We start from the raw sequence: 20,776 nt of genomic DNA, 5'->3' as shown, positions 1-20,776 counted from the left end.
AACTAGTGGTCAAAAAAGTATCTATTTAAAGAATGTGAAAATGATAGCACTTCATACTGAGGAGAAGCCTGTTTCCTTCTCTATTTCATTTCATGTCCTGTTTGGTGTTTCCCCATGTTTTCAAATCTTGTTTACCTTACACCTGAGATGATACCAGAATATCCTTTATAAAGGATTTATACTCAGATTCTACTTTTCATCTGGCTCTTATTTCATCTTTCTGTATGAACCTGTGTGACCTGTTCTTTAGAGCCATGTAAAGTATGCATCCCTTTGACAGGTCAGTGCCATGTTTTATACTTGATGGGAAGGAGCTGTGGAATGAGTAAAATCAAAACCACAGGTTTGAGACTACCAGACTAGAATGTGAAATCCTTCTATGTAATTATTTCGTATAAAGTGTGTAAGCTCATAGCTTGCTCAATTGACATCACTTCTGGATGACAGTGGGACTGAACCCTAACTCTGTCTTTTCAGGACCAAAAGACTCACTGTTGTGAACTCATTCCATCAGCAGTCCATGAGGTTGTTCTAGGAGCAAGAAAATGTGAATATTTCAGTATGCTTCTTTGGAAGCTTGCGGCTAAGTTTTACTGGGGTGCTAGTGTATATAGCTCCTAGTAAAAACACATTTTCATTAATTCAGGCAAAACTACAAATTTACCTGTAGAACCTATTCAAAGCTAAATAAAATTAAAAATAAAATGTGGTTTTAAAATTATCTATTAAATTAATAGTAAAGCTATCTGTTAATAAAATTTCATCTACCAGAGAAGATATTTCTCTACATCTTTGAAAGGTTGCCACAAGTCTGTGGTGTTGACATGCTGTAGTGAATGACTTGAGACAAGGCACTTTATGTTATGTAAGTAAGTATTTCACATGAATGTCCTCACACAACTAAAGAATAAACAAGCATTCCAAAATATTATAAAAATTAATTTTAATTTCCTATGGATTTGAATCCTAAATGCTTTCCTATAATGAAAAACATCCATAATGTCTGGTGTGTGCCATGACAACAACTTTAGACTTTACCTCCTCAGGTCTCTGTAATAACTGTAGTATGATTACACCATTCATTCCCCAGATTCCATGGGACACTATTAATCAAGAGCTATTTTTGTGTGGCTGTTTCAGCATTATGACTTGCTTATTGGCCACTCAGACATCAAATTCTGGTTTGCTTATTACTTGTTTAATTTTAGATTTAAGATTTTAGACTTTACTAGACATATGTTTCACAGCTAACCTGTGGAAATTAATAGACACAATTACTTGGATACTTTAATGGTGGTGCAATTGAAGAGTGAGATATGAAAATCTGAAAATTGCATTTTCAAGGTATTTTTATTTTTTTATTTAATATTCTGGATTATGTTTTAAAATTGAATATATATTTAAAATACAATATATATTTTGAAATATAAAAAAGGAAGTATTCAATAGCGGTGGACAATCTGCAAGACAATATTCAGAATATTATGCTATTTTCTTCCTCTTCCATATTACAGCATTCTGACAATCTGAAAAGCCAGGAATCTGTCTTTAGGTCATAGACTTTTTATCTTGAAGGAATTTCTATTTAATGTCTTTCTATTGTAGATTTCAAATCTTCTATTTCAGATGAAAAAAATTCACTACTTTAAAATTTAGTAAGAATCTAGAAAATAGCTGACACTTCAGAATTTATGCTATTATTTCCCCCGAGGGGACCCAAAAACTTCATACATTAAAAAAAAAAAAAAATCTTATTTAAAATAGCTTCTCCCCTGCCCTCTAAATTGATACTTATGTCACTAAAATTCCCATGGGGTATTAGCTGCGTTCAGAGTTAATAAAATGTATGTACAGCACCATATTGTGTTATCTGGATATTAAAAGGCACAATGTGTCAAAATGGTAACATCAAAACTACAGGTTTTTTATGCTACAGAAGCATAAAAAACCATTTCTGTAATCTGTATTTTCTTGCAGCACTGAGATTTTGGTACAGGGAAATGCTTTATCTAACCACATTAAAAAAGTACTTCCACATATGAATTCCACCAGTAGAAAATTCAACTCCTTTATATTTCACTATTGGGTCATAGCATAGTCTCAGGCATCAAAATGTTGTCTGTTGAAGCGAAATTGAGCAGAATAATTACAGTGTACTAAATAATTCAGGGCTCAGTGGTTTGTCTCAGGTACAAGTTTACGTGTCCTACATAATGTCAAAAGTAAATTAGAGTCCAGCTCATGACATTTAACAAGAACCTGATGAACAGGTAATTTATTGCTGTATCTTTTGGGGTTTTATTTACTTAAGAAAAAAAAAATCACTACACTTAAAATATGAGAATTTTCTAGGGTTTTTTTTTTGAGTTAACCTTTGGAATAGTTTTAATATTTCTTCACAATATGGATGTACCACTTGCAAGTACATGCTATGTTAGTAATTTTATTCTCATAATAAGATGCTTTTTTCCCCAGACAACTATTTTTTCCAATAACTTATTCAATGCATATGGCAACTCATGTTCTCTTAACTGTTCATATGTTACATTCAACAACCCATGCACACAGATAATTGCATGCAGATAAAAAAAACTACTTCACTGCTGATTTGAAGTAGTTAACAAGAAAAAAAAAATTGACCCACTAAAATTCTATGCTGTTTACTTAAAAAAAAAAAAAACAAACCACCAAACAAATGTGCATGTATTTCCATTGGATTAAGAACCAAAACTATAGAGAACAAAAGTATTGAAGGTGAATTATAACTAATTCCTAACCCACCTGGTGCTGGACCAGCTACCATTTCACTTAGCATGGAATAGAAACTGCAGATCCTTGTGTCTTAATCTGTAGTTGCTTGTGTAACCATCAAATCGAGGGACTAAGAGGGCCTTAAGGTGTAAGTTTAGGTATGTGGCTTGACTAAATAACCCGGTTTGGGGACATTGTAAGAGATTAATCCAATATCCCAAAGGAATTCTGGGCACAGGCAGGGTTTGAGTCCAATTCCAGCATGGCTTCACCTGAGTTATGTGACTTTTCCATTGCCAATTGATATTTCTTGGCATGTCTTACCCATTTTTATAACAGACCAGAAAATTAATGGAAAATTTATGCATTTGAGAATTTTCCTGTCTCCCTTCAGGAGGGTATAAGAAGGAAGTTATTGCTCATGTTTACAAGAAACTTGCATACTGAGTAAAGAGGATTGATATAATTTCTGCGTAGAATTAACAGAAAAAGGGACAATTCAGAGAACACAAACCTACAATTTTGCTTTGAAACTGCGCATTTCAGAATACCAGAGTCTTTATGTTAAGATCTTGCTCATCGTTTCAGTTCTAAGGGATTAGCAGCACTGATATCATCTAAGATAAAAAATTCTTCCTCTCTGTTCATGTGACATGTGATGAGATACTAATCATTAGTCGCTTTAGTAAATGTTGCCTGGCTGATTTTTAGCTCACAGCACAGTATATTTAAAACACATCTCTCTTTCCACAGCCCATTCTGTATTTATTTTACTTTTGTGCTCGATCAATTACCTATTGCTTTTCCTCTCATTCTCATCCATACGCCAAGAGCTTTTCATTGACCTGAACTGCTGTGCCTCCTGCTTTCTTTCTGCCTTCTTCAAAGCAATCTTTGCAAACAAGAGTATCTATCAACCTCCATCTTCCTTCAAATCAATACGTAACTATGCATCTTCCTTATGAGTCACGGCCTTTTCCTTTATTCATTATTTGTGCACATTTCTGTAGCAGTTAACAACAGCCCAACTCCAGTCAGTCAAATAACTACTGTAAGTTTTTGAATGTTAAGCACAAGTTAATGCAGCATTTAATCTGCCTATTAGTTACTTTGAAGGAATTTTAAATACTGGCCCTTTAAGTTATCTCCATTTAAGAAAAGTAAGCTGGAACTCTGTACTCTCACAGAATGTCCTTCTGGAAGAAGTGATTCTGAAATCAGCTGAAAACCTAAATATTTCTTTCTTCCTGTAAATTTACACCTAGCTGGGACAGAACATACACATCCACTGCACTTTGCAAGTAAGGAGCACTACTGTATCAGTAAAAACCTCTCAGGCTGCTGACAGTATCGCCTTTAAAGAGGCGTGAAATCTACTCATAATCTAGTTTTGCACTATTTCATTTGCTTGAATTTGTTTTCAATGCATGTCTAGTCAGAGTTCATATAACAGACCTGTGTCTGTACATTCTTAATCTAATCAGACCTCGATCTTAGTGGTAAAAGAGAAAAAAACGGAGAGTTAGTTGGGAACACAACTCAACTCTTAAGGTGCCCGCTCCCCTCCGCTCCTGCGGCGCCAGGCCTGAGGGCGGGCCGGGCTCGGGGGACCGGCGGGTCCGCGCTCCGTGGGGCGGGGCGGGAGCGGCCGGGCGGGAGCCACCTGCCCCCAGCGCCGCCCTCCGCCCTCCCCGGGACCGCGCCCGCAGCTCGCTCGGCAGCCGCCTCGGCCCGGGGCGAGGCTTCCTGCGCTGCCGCCTTCCCCGGGAGCCAGTCCCGGGCTGCGGCCGCCGGCGGGGGCGAGCGGGAGATCGCGCCTTATGCAACCGGCTCAGGGAGCCGCCGCCTCGCCGGCAGCAGCAGCGGCAGCAGCAGCAGCAGCAGCAGCGGCAGCAGCAGCAGCAGCGGCAGCAGCAGCCCGGTGCTGTGCGTGAGTCCACGGGCCGAGGGGGGAGAAGGTGTCCGGCCTCAGCCGTGCGCGGGCAGCGCAGGCACTCCCGCCTCGCTCCCGCCGGGCCGTTCCGCAGGTGCGGCGAGGTTGAGGCGGGCGGGGGCTCCGGCCGTGCCGTGCCGTGCCATGCCGTGCCGTGCTGTCGGAGCTCCCTGTCTCCGTTGCTCCTGAGCAGTGTTGGCCCGGGCGTCCCGCTGTGGAGGAGGTGAGGGCGGGAAGAGCCTCAGCCCGCGCCGGCCTTCGCCTCCGCGCCCTGTCCGGCCGTGTGCCCGGCGGCCCGGCTGCGGGGAGATGCGTGGCTGGGACGACCTTTACCCGCTCCCAGTGCCGCCCTCCTGGGTACCGGGGGCTGCTGTAGGCATTCTTTCCTTGCACTTCATCCAGAAACTCCTCTTCCCCTACTTCTGGGCCGACCTGAGATACCTGCTCAAAGTGTTGACCTATGGGGCGAGAGTGGAGATGTACCGGCTGCAAGGGAGGGTTGTGACTGTCCTGGACAAGTTTGTGAAGCTGGCGGAGAAGCAGCCCCACAAACCGTTCCTCATCTACGAAGGGACCGTTCACACCTACAGAGATGTGGACCGGAGGAGTAACAGGATAGCACAGGTCTTCCTGCAGCACGAGGCTCTGAAGAAGGGGGACACGGTGGCCTTGCTGATGGGGAACGAGCCAGACTTCATCAACGTGTGGTTTGGACTGGCCAAGTTGGGCTGCGTGGTGGCGTTCCTCAACTTCAATGTCCGCTTCAGATCTCTCCTGCACTGTGTCAGTAGCTGTGAGCCCAAGATACTGGTTGTGGGAGCAGGTAGGGTATACTCCTCATTCCTACATCCAAAGCTTTTTATGTCACATCTCCCACATACCTGGCCCTCCAGATCATTTGTTGGAAACCTGATTTAGAAATGTTCACAGAATGAAAGAAACATGGAGCTGGAGGGGCCTTCAAGATCTTATAAAGCTTCAACCTCTCAGGCAGAATCAATTATATCCCTGCTTTGTGAACATCCATTTAACCTTTTATTAAAAAATGTGTATTACAGGAGAGTTTTCCACATCTGAGTACAGCCTGTTCCGAGTATTTAGTTGTGTCAGTAAAAGTGTCTCTGAAAGCATTAAAATTACCTATTAATTTTCCATTACTTCTCAAACAGTCAAATTTAATCTTACTTAAGTCATGTACTTTATTCTCTTGTACTACCTGCCCATCTTTCTGCTCATCAAAAACACTGCAAAACTGGAAGGTCTAAACTTGGACTGTACAGCCTCTGCTGTTCAATTGTTTGCAGGGGTATGACAGTTTTACAAGAATAAAATTTTGGAAATAGAGTACATAGGAGGTTGATTCATAATAACAAACTTAGTATTGGTGTTGAATTGGTATTGGTGTAGAAGAAATTGCTGTGTTTGAATAGGTAGTGTGTGTGGTGCAACTTTCTGGAGTATTACATTTTTATTAAATGCTTCAAAAGAATTTAAAATCTTGTTGTAGGCATCCTGCTCATTCTATGTTCAAAATTGGCTTAATTAGATAGATGTATAAACTGAAGACAGATCCAAAACATTAACTTGCTAAAACTCATTTATGGTGAAGTGAAAGTGAACCTGCAAGGCTCAAAGACCGCACAGAAGCTTGACACTTGATTGGAAGAAAATATAACTAAATATTGCATATTATTTGTCCCATATTGTCCCTTCTCTTTAAAAGTATTGTTTCAAGTCTCCTTTGCTTTTTTTCTGTTGCACACCTTCTTGCTTTACTGCTGTTACACAAGTTGTGGGGTTTTACACCCATGACACCTAAATTATAGAATTTTCTTCCATCTGATATCTACTGCTATAAAGCTGTGTTTTCAAAAATGCATTTAAGATTTTTCCCTTGCATATTTTTAAATTATAAATCTTCTCATTCTGATTCTATATGGTTTCCTAGTTTAAGATGTTTGGTAATTAAAACAAGCCAATGAAAACAAAACCAATTTAAATACAATCCACATATGTGATAACAAGGGTTCTGAACTGACAGCTTTTCATTTTGCTTCCTTACTTAATTAAAAAAAAATCTTGTTTAGTTTCTTCTTATGAATATGTACTTTTGAGTGTATGGATTGAGGAAGGGAATTAATGTTCAGGAACTTTCTGCTCATTGACTGTGGAAAGGGAGAAACTTTGTATCAGAGCTTGCATCTGAGAGAAGTTTTTATTTAAGTTTGAGGTAACTAATGGGTGAGAAAAGCATTTGCAGAGCTGCGCTGGGAGCTGTGTTTCTCTGCTCTTAATTTGCTACCAGCAGCTGATAGTGAGAGCAACTGTGTTGAACTGGGTTCTACTGGGATTCTGCCTCTGCTCACAAGCGAAGAGCTGTGTGCGACAGCTGATACAACACAAATACCAACAAATTCGTCTCTCAGCTGGAATTTTACATTTTGGACTTCTTACTTTATTAATGGCTTTTAGTTTCTGCTGTAAGTCTGCTGGTCTCATGAGCCTTCAGGACTTAGAGGCTCTTTTTTTGCTTTTATCTGTGAAAGAGGTTAAAGTTGCTATGTCCTCAGCTATTGACCATATAATACAGGAGCTTCTCCAAAGGAGTCCAGGTTTGGCAATTGAAAGTTTATACACAGACCAGTGACTGTGAGGCCTAATTCATACCGCTCTTGAAAGAAACATATTGAACCTAATTATTATAGATAATAATTTCCCCCTAACGTTTATAAAAATTTCAGAGCAATGTTTAACAGTGGGATTACACAGTCAGCTACATAATTCTTAGAGATCTATTAAACATCTTTTTGTTCAGTGTTATTGTGAGTATCAAGGGATTCTTCCTCATCAATAAACGTGAGTTGTTCATTTTCCTCTTGTGGCACCATTTTCACAGAACTGTGGATAGTTTGAACGTGGTGTATATTTTTTTTCAAAGCATTTACTACAACCAATCCACTTGTGGTCTAATTTTTGTCATTGCCATAGACAGGCATCATGTCTGGCAATTGAGACTGTTTTTTTAAAATCAGAGAATAGTAGGTAATGGCAGTATTTCTGGATAATGAAATTCTTTTAAAACTATGTAGGTTTTTCAACTTCCAGAAAGAAATGCAGGTTAACTTAGCAATTCTATTTCTTAGAAATAGTTAGAAACTATATCTTCAGTGTTTTGGATGACCTTTGGTCTTTTTCATGGACTGCAGCACGAGAGAAGTTATCCCCTTAACAATTTGACTCCCTGTGTTCAGCAAGACCAAATTTGCTCTTGAAATTCTTGTTTGTAATAGCACATTAAAACAGGAGCCTATGTACAGTTCTGCTCTTATATCTTACTTATATCTAGTTAATATTAAGGTTTCATTTATGCTGAAGGGAACCTTCAGCTGCTGCCTGAAACAATTCTCACTGATGATGGTTTATGGCAAAATCTTCCTTGCTCAGACTGCTGATGTAGCCTCCTTTTGTGTGATGATTGCATCTTGCAGCTTTTTTGTACCTCATTTTCAAAAATGCTTTTATTTCTTACAAATGTGATACCTCCATACAATTATGTTTGATATTATTTATGGTTGCATTGTCTTCCATACCTTGTTCCATTTTTCATGGTGCCTCTTGTAAGAGCACTCTCGTATGCCTTTTTTTACTCCTAACTTTTGTTGTGTGCCTGCATATTTGTCAGGCATTGTGGTTTGGTAAGCCCATCCAATTAGTATTATCTTGTCTTTGCTTCAGCACTTGGAATCAGACTTTCTTCTGATCTGACAATTCTCTTATACTTGTATTGCTTTTTCTAACTTTAGTTCAGAGTGTTTCAGTAGTATTTAAGTTTTGTGGATTTGATTTTGTCTTAATGTATTCTATGAACTCAGCAACTGAATGTTTTATTCTTAAGCCCCAGATATGTTATAAAAACTTCAGGGTTTCTTTCTCTTGTTGGTTTCCTATATGAAATGGCTATCTCTAAACGTGTGGGGTTTTTTCCTATGACACTTATGCTCTTTTAATTAATTTAGTGCAATCAAGTCAATTTTTTTGTCTTTTTGTCCAGGCTCTGGCTAAAAAGCAAATATGGATTCTGTTATTTGCCAATATTTAGTCTTTCTGTTCCTTTCTATTTGCCTTTGTGTCAGAGAGACAGAGTTTTTTTCCTTTAACTTCTCTCATTTGTCTACTATGTTCCCAGAATATTTAGCTCTTGCTTTAATTTGTTGCTTAACCTTTTCACACTTCCATTCCCAGAAACATTTTCTCCCACCACTCCCATTTTGGGGAATGTTTCTTGAAAGAGGTTCAAAAGCTAGAGTTTCAAACTGCATTTTTAATAAAACAGTAGTTAACTAACTTTTATGTCAATGAGGAACTTGTGAAAGAGAAAGAAAGAAACTGTATGTTCCTCTCTCTCAAAAGCTGTTCATTCTTACTACACGTTACCAGACTATGCCAGCCTTAGTTGTTTAAATAAGCTGCTGGTTAAACAGGGGAGGTAAGGCACTGCTTAAAATGAAGACATCTTTTAAGGTGTTATGTCCTTTTTGGTGAATATTTCTATTGATCGAAGACTTGCTTGAAGAAGGGATTACATTGCATCTGTTCTATCATTGTGTCTATAGCAGTATCTACATCAGCAATACTACTAAACAACACATACAGTTTAGTGAACCACCAGAAATGCACAAATGGAATTTATTTGCCAGGGCATCTCTAGTCTGTTTCTACTGGGAAGAGTTCAGCCCAGAGTAGGACATCCCAGATTGCCATCATGACTTCTGATGCAAGGATTCAGCTGTTAAAGGATTGCTTTCTAAACTCCATGAGATTGATTTACATCAGTCCTGATAACAAAGGCTATTAAGGGAGTGTACATGCTGCATGGACACGTGTGGCAGTGTGCTCTACGTGGCTCTGCTTGAGCAGGGAGATCGGACCGAGGTGACCTCCAGAGGCCCCTTCTATTCACAGCCATCTTGTGATTTTGCAGTTCTGTACAGAGGTTTGTCTCCCAGCTGTATTGCATTTTTCTGGCCAGAAGTTTTTACTCTTGAGGCACTAGCAGTGCTTTCTGCTGCTGCTGCTGGGTGTATTTTGAGCTAGACAGAAGCATGTCTAAATCCTGGAGAAAGACAGTAAGCAAAATATTTTTTGAATTTGTAAATTAAAGTCATTTGATGTTACATACAAGTAGAAGTCTCATCTGTCACGTTAGTCACTGAATGAAAAAAAAGAATGGATTGTATTGAAACAACCTTTTCTTATCTATTTGGAATAAAAAGCTATTTAGACCTAAACATTTAGAAGAAGACCATGGAAGACACCAGCTCTGTTAGACACCATATCTCTTTGATCACTTGGTCTTACTCTAGTCTGTGTCTTGTCCCAGATGGTCTTTGAGGGGGAAAAAGAGCTGACTGTTATTTGCAAGGTGGTTTATGTTTTGTTACCCTTACTGCCTTCAGTGGCACTTCAAGACACCAGCACTGATCCTGAGCTACAGCTGACTTTTCTGCTATTATTACTTTGTGAGAAGCCATGCTGAGTCACTTGGGGGATCAAGTATAAGTAACAATTACTTTCTGAGGCCAGACAGTGTGGGGAAGAGTCCGGACTTGATATAACTTCCTGAACATATCAGCCAGGGTGCACATCAAAGTTATGTAAGAACCATTTCTTGGTTTCTTTCTGAGTAACTTTCTGTTCAGTACAAACTGATCTCATAATCTAATGTATTCCTTTCATCAGCGTGGGACTGTGTCCTTGCCAACAGCCTGCATGATCTCTCTGCTAGAAAATAACATAAAAAAACCTTTGTGCAACTAGAAGCCTGGGACAGTAGTTCAAAACATATTTTCCTTGCTTTCTCAAAAGATGTAACTGAGTTATGTATTCATGTGAATATAAAGTAACAGTTTCACAAACTTTTACTGAATAATGCTTTAAAAGTAAGAGGAGAAAAAAAGCAAACAAAAGCAGAAAAACATATCCATCCTGATCAATTCCAGATATTTTTTCTTAGTAGGAGCCAAATAATTTGCAAATGGGAAACATTTGTATACAAGCAATGTAAACAGCACAGATGGAACTTGCCAAATTTTGTATAAGAAGACATTTCTCCCAAAACAAGTAACCCAAAATCTGAATATACTTTTGTAGTGTAAAGAGTAAATAAGTATTATTTGAGTAAAACTCCAAGTTTAAATAGCAGAATTGCTTTACTGTAATTGCTTTTCTATATGAGGTGCACATACAAGGTGCCTTTAGAAATATACAAATCATAGCTCTTCCAAGAGGGCTGTGTCTTCCTCACATGTGGAAAAGATGATATGTAAAGACTTGACAGCCCTACACAATGTCTGGCACAGAAGTTTTCTGTTTGGGGAACAAAATGTTAATTGACCATCATTAGAATTATTATTTGGAAATATGTTAGTACAACTGAGAGTCATCTCCAAACACCTCATCTCATGTGTGTTCCAGAAGTAACTTTCAGTTTCTGGCACTTTAAATACAGCTGTTTTAGCTTACCTTTTTTTATTCAGGAAATAATTTATTGTTTCTGCTGTTCTGTGCTATCTACTAGAAGTTTCTTTCAAGATAACTTTTAATTACAAGCTGTTCATGTATTGTTCAAAGTACTAGATTCCTGAGCACAGAAGAAAAATTATGCTGTGTAATCATTTAATTGTTCAATAGCAGTAAAAAGCTCCAGAGCCACTGGTTTTAAGAGTGAGTGTTTGGAGAAAAAATTACAAGTGTGTATGTTTAATATGATGATTAATCTTAACTATTTTGGGTGCATATGTTTCAGTCTACCCAAAGGGAACTGTGTCCTCATGTCGTTTTTGAATCTTGAATGAGTGTGTCTGTAGGGTTGAAATTAATAGTTCCTATCTTTCTTCCTTTGCTGCACAAAAAGGGGGAAAAAAGAAAAAGAAGAGGGAAATCCTCTTCTTTTTGACAGATTTGCATTGTAGATGAAGTTAGTGCATTAATAAAGAATGGTGGAGAATCTATATTCTCTACTACTTTTGAAAACAGAAATAGAACTCCAGCTACTTCCAGCGCCTCTGTTTCTTTTGCTAGGTTCTACACAAGCTATCCTTAGTATATTTGAGAGACATATATGCATAATAGGAAGACAAAATCAGTATGAGATGGTAATATGTACATAGTTATTCCATCACACTTCATTTATTAATACGTGCTAGAAGTAGTACAGTTGTATTTTTCTATTTATTGCTCAAAAATATGCCATAATTCCATAATACCACAGCTAGACAGAATTAATATGCCAATGAACCTTGACATTCATGGCATCAGGTTTCCTGCAGTTAATACTACTGTTCTTGACGTTACTTTTTGTTCAAATTTTTTCACCCTGTTGCTGTCTATAGTGGGACTGTACTCCAGTGATTCAAACAGCATCTTTCAGATTTAAAATTATTTGGGTGATTTCTTTCTGAAATCGTTCTGCAGTATTAGGAAGTTAGAAAACAAAATTCTTAATGTTACACTACATCAGATCTATTTGCTAAATGTTCATAAAATATATAAAACTTGTACTCTGTAGGCTTTAGGTTTGTAAAACATATTTAGTTGATGATAGTAGGCTGTATATCTGTAATAGCAATTGTATGTTATTAATTAAAATAACTACATCAGTCTGTCATTATTAAAGCAGCTTTCTAAAAGATTAAAAATCTTCAGTTATTTTGGCATAAAATTTATGCATATGGTATCCATATTTAATATTTGTGAAGTGAGTTTGGAGTTGGCATCAGGATTTCAAATGCTGGTTCTGGCAATGCCTCATTTTGAGGTTCTGGGTGAGTCATTTCAACTTTGTTTATTCAAAGTTTATTCAACTTTATTTATTATAAGAACTGAGATAATAAAATAAATTTATACCCACAGGTAGATTTTTAAGATTAATTACTTAGACTGAGATGTATCAAAGCCCTAAGGTGTAAATGAAATGGAAACAGTATTGTTCCTGTTGTTGGTATGTTTTCTGGATTAGTACTTTAATGACTGTGTAGTCTTCTGAGAAAGTGACATTGTAAAAATGCTTCAAAATATAAAAACCACATAGGTTATTTAAGGATTATACTTTCTATATATTTTCTTTTTTATTTGCTCTGGGAACTTCTCTCATTGTTTCTTTCCTGATAAGCCAACAGAATAGTACTTAGTTAAACTGCTGTTTCTTTTTAAATTAGTCACTTCTGTGCTTTTGAAAAAAAATTAGTTCTCAATAGGAGATTGCTGTTGAGGGCATCCGAGGAAACCTGTACTGTAATTATCAGTTATGCATATATCTGCCTCCATGGATTTCTTCAAGATTTATTTGAAGTTGAAACTTAACCACATTTCATTCTAGTCTTAACAATGACTAAGGGCTACCTAAAATCATGTGGACAATAGGAGTTAGTAATCAAGGCTCACAAGTTTGCCTTGAGAGCTAGTTGACCATTCTACTATGGGATGGGATCAGCGGTATTTTTAGCATATTATATCTTGTTTTCAGTGGATTTTCATTCTAGTTCATTTTTATTTTATTGAATCTATATCCATGGAGGTGACTTGCATTTCGCTTTCTATTATAAAAAGTAAAACTTTAAGAGAAAAAATACTTTATTCTCTAGGTTTGTGAAGGCGTAATGGAATTAACATTATTTCATGTTAATCTTTAAGATTTGCTTGGGACGTTGGAAGAAATTCTTCCTAAACTTCAAAAAGATGTTAGTGTTTGGATAATGGCCAAGGACTCCACGTTTCCAAATGTGCATACCCTGTTAGACAAAATAGAAGCCGCATCTGAAGACCCTGTTCCAGTTAATCGATGCTCTGCCAACAGTCTCAAGTCAGCTGTTTTATATATATTTACTTCGGGAACAACAGGTACAGATCTTCTAAAGAGTCCATGTTTTCCTTCAGCTTTCATCTAGAAACTTGATTTTTCTGAAACTCTGGTATCACAAAAGCAAAATGTCATGTTTCTCATCTAGAAGCATTACTATAGAAAACCACCCATATTGTGTTTCTCTTCAGTGGTTTATGGGTTTCTCTTTATTTTTTCCTGCCACATTGTACAAATACAATGAGAGGCTTTACCTCTTATTACTTCACAGCTCAGGTGTTTATAAAACATTGCTTTTTTGGTTGGTTTACAATCATAATAGAAGTATTTTGTGACCACACAACACTCCCTAGCTAAAGTTATTAAGATTTTTACCTAGAACTTTAAAAAATAATCTTGAAACACACAAATAGACATTTGTTTTTCTTACATTAAGTCATGTTTTATGCAGGTCACTGTAGAGACAGAAAATAGGATTAAGTTACTAGCCTTTTAGTTTAGAAACAGATGTCTGAATTGTGCTCCAGCAGCTAAGAAGCTAATACTTAAAAAAACCTGATCACTGACATGAAAGGCAGCATTGTTTTTAAGCTGAATGGACTGGCATTCTCATTCAATTGAACACAACAGTTTTAGCCACATGAAGATTGAAAATACTTATCTGGTTTGAGGCTTTGTTCCTTCATACATATAATAATTTAATTTATTTGCTTCAGGTTCTCAGGAAAAATTAGGAGAGAAGAACATCAGTCTCCAATAAGTTAGGAAGTTATAAATACTGTCAAGAGATGAGATTTTATTTGTAATTCTACTAATAGAAATATGCTTAAGGTTGCTTGTTAAGAGTTGGGAGTTAAATTAGCTAAAAAAATTACAGAATTATCCAGATGGGATGATTTTGTTCTTACAAATAGAATCAGAGTATCTGTGTGAAGTCTCAAGTTTCAGTTATGTAGAATTTAAAATATTTTTGAAACTTTGTATGAAATACAAGAATTTACATGTACTATGTAACTAATATCATAAGGTTTGTGTAGTCTGAAGAGTATGGAATAACTAATTTTGAGTTACTGAACATTTTCACATGTTTTGACTGAAAATCTTAGTTAAAAGAAAGGAGTGTTTTACACAGTCTGTAGTAATCTCTCTGTAAAGGCAGAAGTAAAAACTCAAGACTGTAGAAAACTTCTTGCTATAAGCAATTTATTGGCAACCGAGGTGTATTCCCTTTTCACTTAAGTGTAGAAAAGTGGAATAGCCTGGAGGGTAGCTCAGCTCTCCACAGATTATACTTCCAGCTCTAGCTAAGTCTTCAAATGAACAATAGCTTTGCAAGAATAGGTGAGAAAACTTTATGAATCATTATATTTTTTAAAGTATTGAACTGTTCTCAGCATTCATCATCAGCCTGACTTAGCCTGGAATTTGTGTGTGTGTTTGAGAACGCATGTATTATGCAAGATCACATCCCCTACTCAGATTTATAGGTACCAGAGTAGTAGCACAAGAAGCCCTTGCCTGTGAGTCTGCATGTTGCTGAGAAGAAGTGCTGTGCTGAACTTGAAGAAACTCTTTCAGAAGAACCTAACTGATGTGGTCTTCTCACAGATTTTTTCTTAATTCTTCATAGACTTCGTAGAATTCTAAAACAAATAGGAAGATGTATGATTCTTAGATAAGGACCCACTGTGTGACTTACTCCATGTAGATCCCATACCTTTCCTATTTGCCTTACAATCACTATGACTCTTGCCTGAACAAGATCTGGTGTGATGCCTCTTTATGTTAAAAGAGGTCCATATCTACACTACACTTTTTGTCCCTTCTTGCTTTATATAATTTGCTAGCAGCAAACCAGTGAGTTTCTTCATGTTTTCACTTATTTGAATGACTGTGACATCAAACTAAATAGCAAAGAGATGAGGTTACAAACTGGCTAATCTTTATGTGTATACAAACATGCAAAATTGTATTAAACAGCCAGTTGTCTATATATGGTCGTCTAAAAAGGTGGTTGACAATTTGATTACAGAAGTAAAAATTGACTCTTTTATGATTTTAGAGACTTCATACAGATTCCCTTTAAGAAATATTTTAATGCATTATTTTGATTTTATTACAGGTCTTCCAAAGGCAGCAATCATTAGTCATTTACAGGTTCTTAAAGGAGCTGCTGGACTGTGGGCTTTTGGTGCTACTTCAGAAGACATCATTTATATTACTCTGCCCCTTTATCACAGTGCGGCTTCTCTTCTTGGCATTGGTGGATGCATTCAGCTGGGTAAGGCTTGTTTGCTTTTGTTGTTAATAGAGAATTAATTATTATAAAAATGTCTAAAGCATGCTTAGGTTCACTACCCCTAGGGAAGCTAATGCTTTACTCAAATTCAGTGAGTAGTCTTTTTTGGAATAGCTGTGTATTTTGGGGAGAGGGGATGTTTTGTACTAACAAGTGATCTCTACAAGCTCTCTTTGTGGTGAAGAATTAGTTATCATAATTTGCATCACAAATGTTTTGACTTCTTCATATTTAGGTCAAAAGGAAGTTAAGGACATATACAGTATTTTGGCAGTGTGTATGGTGCATTAGTGTATGTACGACTAAGCATTGTACAGTAGAATAGGATTAAAATGTATTTGGTGAACTTAAAATATTGACAAATACATTGACTACTACTGACTGTGCAAGCTTTTTCATGTATTTTTAAATCCCTTAACTTTTTATCCATTTGATTTTTGTACTGTTTTAACACTGGCAAAAAATCAGATGCATTACTGAGACAATATAGGTGTCCTCAATGGCTCTTTTCTAAAAGATTTATTTGGAACTCCATGACAAATACTTTGTTTCCTTATGCGTCAAGTTCAAGTCAGAGCAAGGGAAAGATCATTGTATTATGGGGTAATAATACAATCTGAATCTGCATTAATGAATACTTTCTTTAGAAATAAGGCTTCAGTGATACTCACGTGATTTACTAATCAGCCTGAATCTTCTGGATATTTTCAGTTAAACACTTGAACACAAGAGTTCAGGTTAAATTCTTAAAATATGTTACAACACCAACAGTATTGTAAGAAGAGAAGCTGACTTGTTTTTAAGCTCTGATCTATTACATTGCTGTCTCAGCCAGGAGGCTGATTTCCTCTGCCTTCTTTGCCTACCAGGTTTGAACACATATCTTCAAATAAAACAGCTTAAATACTGCATAGTTCTCTGAGCAAGGCTGTCTTAGTTCCTCAGATGATCTGTTTTATAGCTAAGCTGCCACATGGAGCAATTGCCTAATTTCATTTTCCCTACTGTTTCCATAAAGGTGCAACCTGTGTGTTAAAAAAGAAGTTCTCAGCTAGTCAGTTTTGGAATGACTGCAGAAAGTACAACGTGACTGTCATCCAGTACATTGGAGAACTCTGCCGTTACCTTTGCAATCAGCCAGTGGTAAGTGGAATCAAAGTGATGCCTATTTGTCTGTCAGTACATTTATTTTTTTTCATGTGGGTATGCTAAAAGGGAAATTAAAATCTATTAGGCATGTACTTCTGCCCTTCCTTTTATGTGACGTTCTGCAAATATGTGGTGATATGTAGATGCTTAATAAAAATAATGGCTTGAATCATGAAGATATACTAAAAGTATTATAAGGAACAATTTTGACACTAAAAACTGATTCAGTATCATTTGTGATAAAGCACTGTTTCATGGAATTTTGCAAGGTAAGTTCAAACAACCAGGAGTACTTTCCCATGCCTTTTCTGAATTTTCAGAACTCTTTTCTTGGCACCTGTGTGTGTGTCAGAGGTCTCACGTTTTGTACACTATGTTTTAGCACTGTTTTGTTTTGCGAAATGTGCATATTCTGAGACCATCTAAATAATATTTTTAAACTTAGAAGGGGCTTGGTCTAGGTTAGCAGCTTGTTGTTCAAAGTGAACCATTTGCTTTTTTTTCCAGTTCTAGACAACAAATATTTAGCAGAACAGAAAGAATTTTGTAAAAATATACAGAAGTTGGATGCAGTGCAACTGTTATCTCTTTGAAAAGCCTCCCTTTGCCACTATCATAATTTCATTTTGTTATTTCAAAAAAATAATCAGTGGTTTATTTCCTTTTCAGTGAATTTATTAAAATGACTCATCTCTTAGAAAAAGGTACCAGAAACTCAAAGGATTTAATTTGAAAATTATTAACATCATCCTTAAGCAGTATTCTAAAATAAGGGAATGCAAATCAGACTTGTTTTCCAACAGAATAATAATTTGCATTAATACTGGAGTTGCTGACCAAAGAATGGAAAAGGTCATTGGATTTCTTTTCCCTGAGGAAAATTTTCTAAAGTATATTTAAGCAATGTAGTTGTGGGTCATGGATCCAACTGCTCTATCCATGTGTGCCCCAGTAAAGTCGATAACAAGAAATCAAGTTATAAATCATAAGAAAAAGTCAAGGCATTGGGGAGGCATAGTTTTTATAAATTGTGGGAGTTTTTTCTTCATTATAGGCTAACTTGATTGCCATAACATCATTTCCCTTCTCACCAAAACTTCATCACTTCTGCTGTGTTTGCAGTCTGAGATATTAATTATTCCCTTTTTCTATTCTCTTACTGTACAGGGAGAGCATGGCTTCTTTTCCCACTCCTTTTTTGTGTTAAACACAAACTATAGATTAATATACTTAATTTCTGAAACAAACTCTTCTAATTTTCAATTTTACCAAGCCACCGTGAAGTAAAAGCAATTTTAAATTGTGCAAATAAAGTCAGTTATATACCATCCTTAACTATTTATATACTGCATATACAGTGGTTATACAATCATTAACTATTCATTAACCATATAACTATTCTATTTGTTAATTTATGTGCATATTTTCTTGGAGCTGGCATATCTAAACTCTTTCTTCTGTGAGGCTACAGGGTTTTGTTTTGTTTTGTTTTTGCTTGCTTGCTAAGCCTCCTCAAGAAAAATTCAAATTATAAAACAAATCAGTTTGACAGCTAGGTACTTCAAGAAAAATATTAAGTATCTGTCATGTTAAAACTGGAAGAGAAACATGTTCACACAAATAAGTGGAAGGTTTCAAAATATCTTATGCAATTTATTCTTAGTTTTCAAGTAAGCAAAATAATTGCCTAAGTTGGATGCCCTATTTAAGTTTCGTTAATGTAGAAGTACTATGTATGCTAGCAGCATAAGAAAGATATGGTGCATTTTAAAGTTCTGTCAGGATATTATGTGGGCACTGTTCATGAGATTAGAGTGCTACAAAGCCCTTCTAATCAACCCAGATTAAATCCATGGCAATTACCTTATTTTCTTAATTTAATTTAGTGTTTCTTTAACACTAAACTTGAAATAATTGTTTACAGTTGGAGTCCATGCTGTGGCCTCGAAGTTCATAAATTCTGAATTGAGCTTTGGGCAAGTCTCTGTGGTAGCATGTAGGCTCTTGGCTGAGCTTTCCCTATTGGTTTTGTCTTGTTTGATCGTTCTGCCTCCCACTCACATCTGCAAAAGTTCTTGAAGACTCTTGCAGCAAATTTTTCTGAGGTTATTCTGTATCCAGTTTGGTTTAGTAATCTGTTGTCTGGAAAGAACATTTGTTAGAAAAGGAAGTTATCTTTTTTTCTTAGGTACAAGTACAAAAAGATCTGGCTTTATGTGACATTTATAGATTTTTCAGGGTTTCCAAGTGAGTAATCCTCAAGCCTGCCCTCTTCCAAACACTTCTTCTGCAGCATTTTGATTGTAGGAAAATACAATGACCAGCATTGATGGCTAATAGCCATCAGTAGCTACAAAACAGATCCATCTGTAAGATACGAGCATGACTACTCCAGTGAAGAAGAATATTTAGAAAATTGATAAACTGGTCTTGCTGGCTGACATTGCTCAAATTCTCTATTAACAGTGATCTGAAAAACTACAAGAGTATGGCGTAGCAGAACTCCCTGTATTGCCTCTTAGCAAAAGCCTTGGAAATTCTTCTCTACCAATCCGTGGATATATTTTCCTTAGACACTTGCAGCTAATTTAAATTTTAGCATCTGAACTGTAAACGAAACCTTCCAAAGGCAGTTGCAGATTTATTTCAAATTTGACATAATGATCTATTTAACAATGCATTGTATCCTGAAGCTTCTGGAAAGATGGGAGTGGTAATGCAGCATCTCTCTCCTGCTTTTCTGTAAAGAAGACCTGCATCCTGAAAAGTGTTACAAACAGAGGTTAGAAATCAGTGTCCTTAACCATTATGTCATGTTTTCTACTTTTGTAAGCTGTGATGCAGTGTGACAGTATTTGTATGATTTATGATACCTTGCATGAAATAAGTAAGCTCTCTATTAAAACGAGAGCTCACTTCTGCTTCTATTCAAAGTCTGCGTCACGAATAATTGTATCATTGCTTACAATTTCCCATTTAATATGTGTCCTGTTTTATGTCCACTTGGTATTGAGACAGTGTTATCCTCTGGCACAGGTAATATTTCTTATTTCCTTGGGATTACCTAAGTGTATAAGACCATGCTTATCAGCTTTCAGACTTTGTTTTGTTAAGCTGAGGCAAGACAGTCTCTCTAATAGATACAATTTGGCCACGGGTTCTTTGGATAGGATTAAGCTCTCTGAAATTACTTTAGAGAAGATGCTTAGGATTTATTGTGTTAAAACTCTTCTGTGTTACAACAATAGTAGTGTAGAAGGTGAAAACAAGGAATTCAGTGCTACTGGGATAAGAAAACAGAATGAATATTTATTTCCCTGCAGTTGCCTAAAGTGTTGTGAAAAGTGATGTAAGGATGGGGTTTATGTAGTTAGCACTGTCTCTCACCAAGAAGCAGTTTTCCTTAAAGGAAGGGAATTTAATGGTCACATAAGCAAGGAGAAGTTAGTCACTAGGCACTTTTCTAAAATGCAGGTTTTACTTGTAATCACATTTTATTTCCCATTAAAGTTTAGTTCAATTTATGCTTGGTACTGGAAATTGTTCTTTCTGATATCCTTAAAATGTGGAGTGGAAATGTGTTAAGCCCCTTGCAGGTTTTTGACATAAATATTTTATTGAATACCCTAAACCAGTAATGTGACACAGTTGCAAACAGCCACATCTGTACCTTCCTTGGGAAGGCTTCTAAGAATCCCTACATGTCATGAAAATTTAAGTTATAGGGGTGAATTTTGCAATTTGTTTATTCTTGTAGTGACCTAACCTTTAAAAAAAAACCTGAAAC

At 36.7% G+C, this 20,776-nt stretch overlaps 1 protein-coding gene across 1 annotated transcript in view; it reads left to right on the top strand.

Annotated features, from left to right (window-relative positions):
- Positions 1-4,733: 4,733 nt before the first annotated feature.
- SLC27A6 (solute carrier family 27 member 6) overlaps positions 4,734-20,776 on the top strand; it is a 40,629-nt gene continuing 24,586 nt past the window's right edge. The window contains exons 1-4 of the mRNA XM_036404004.1: positions 4,734-5,507; positions 13,376-13,582; positions 15,664-15,822; positions 16,859-16,983. Coding sequence (XP_036259897.1) covers positions 4,994-5,507; positions 13,376-13,582; positions 15,664-15,822; positions 16,859-16,983 — 1,005 coding nt within the window. The 5' untranslated portion in view covers positions 4,734-4,993. The remainder of the gene's footprint in view (positions 5,508-13,375; positions 13,583-15,663; positions 15,823-16,858; positions 16,984-20,776) is intronic.

Source organism: Molothrus ater, chromosome Z, assembly GCF_012460135.2.
Source record: "Molothrus ater isolate BHLD 08-10-18 breed brown headed cowbird chromosome Z, BPBGC_Mater_1.1, whole genome shotgun sequence".
NCBI lineage: Eukaryota > Metazoa > Chordata > Aves > Passeriformes > Icteridae > Molothrus > Molothrus ater.
Note: the sequence above shows the minus strand (reverse complement) of the source record. Positions and strands in the feature narration are given on the sequence as shown.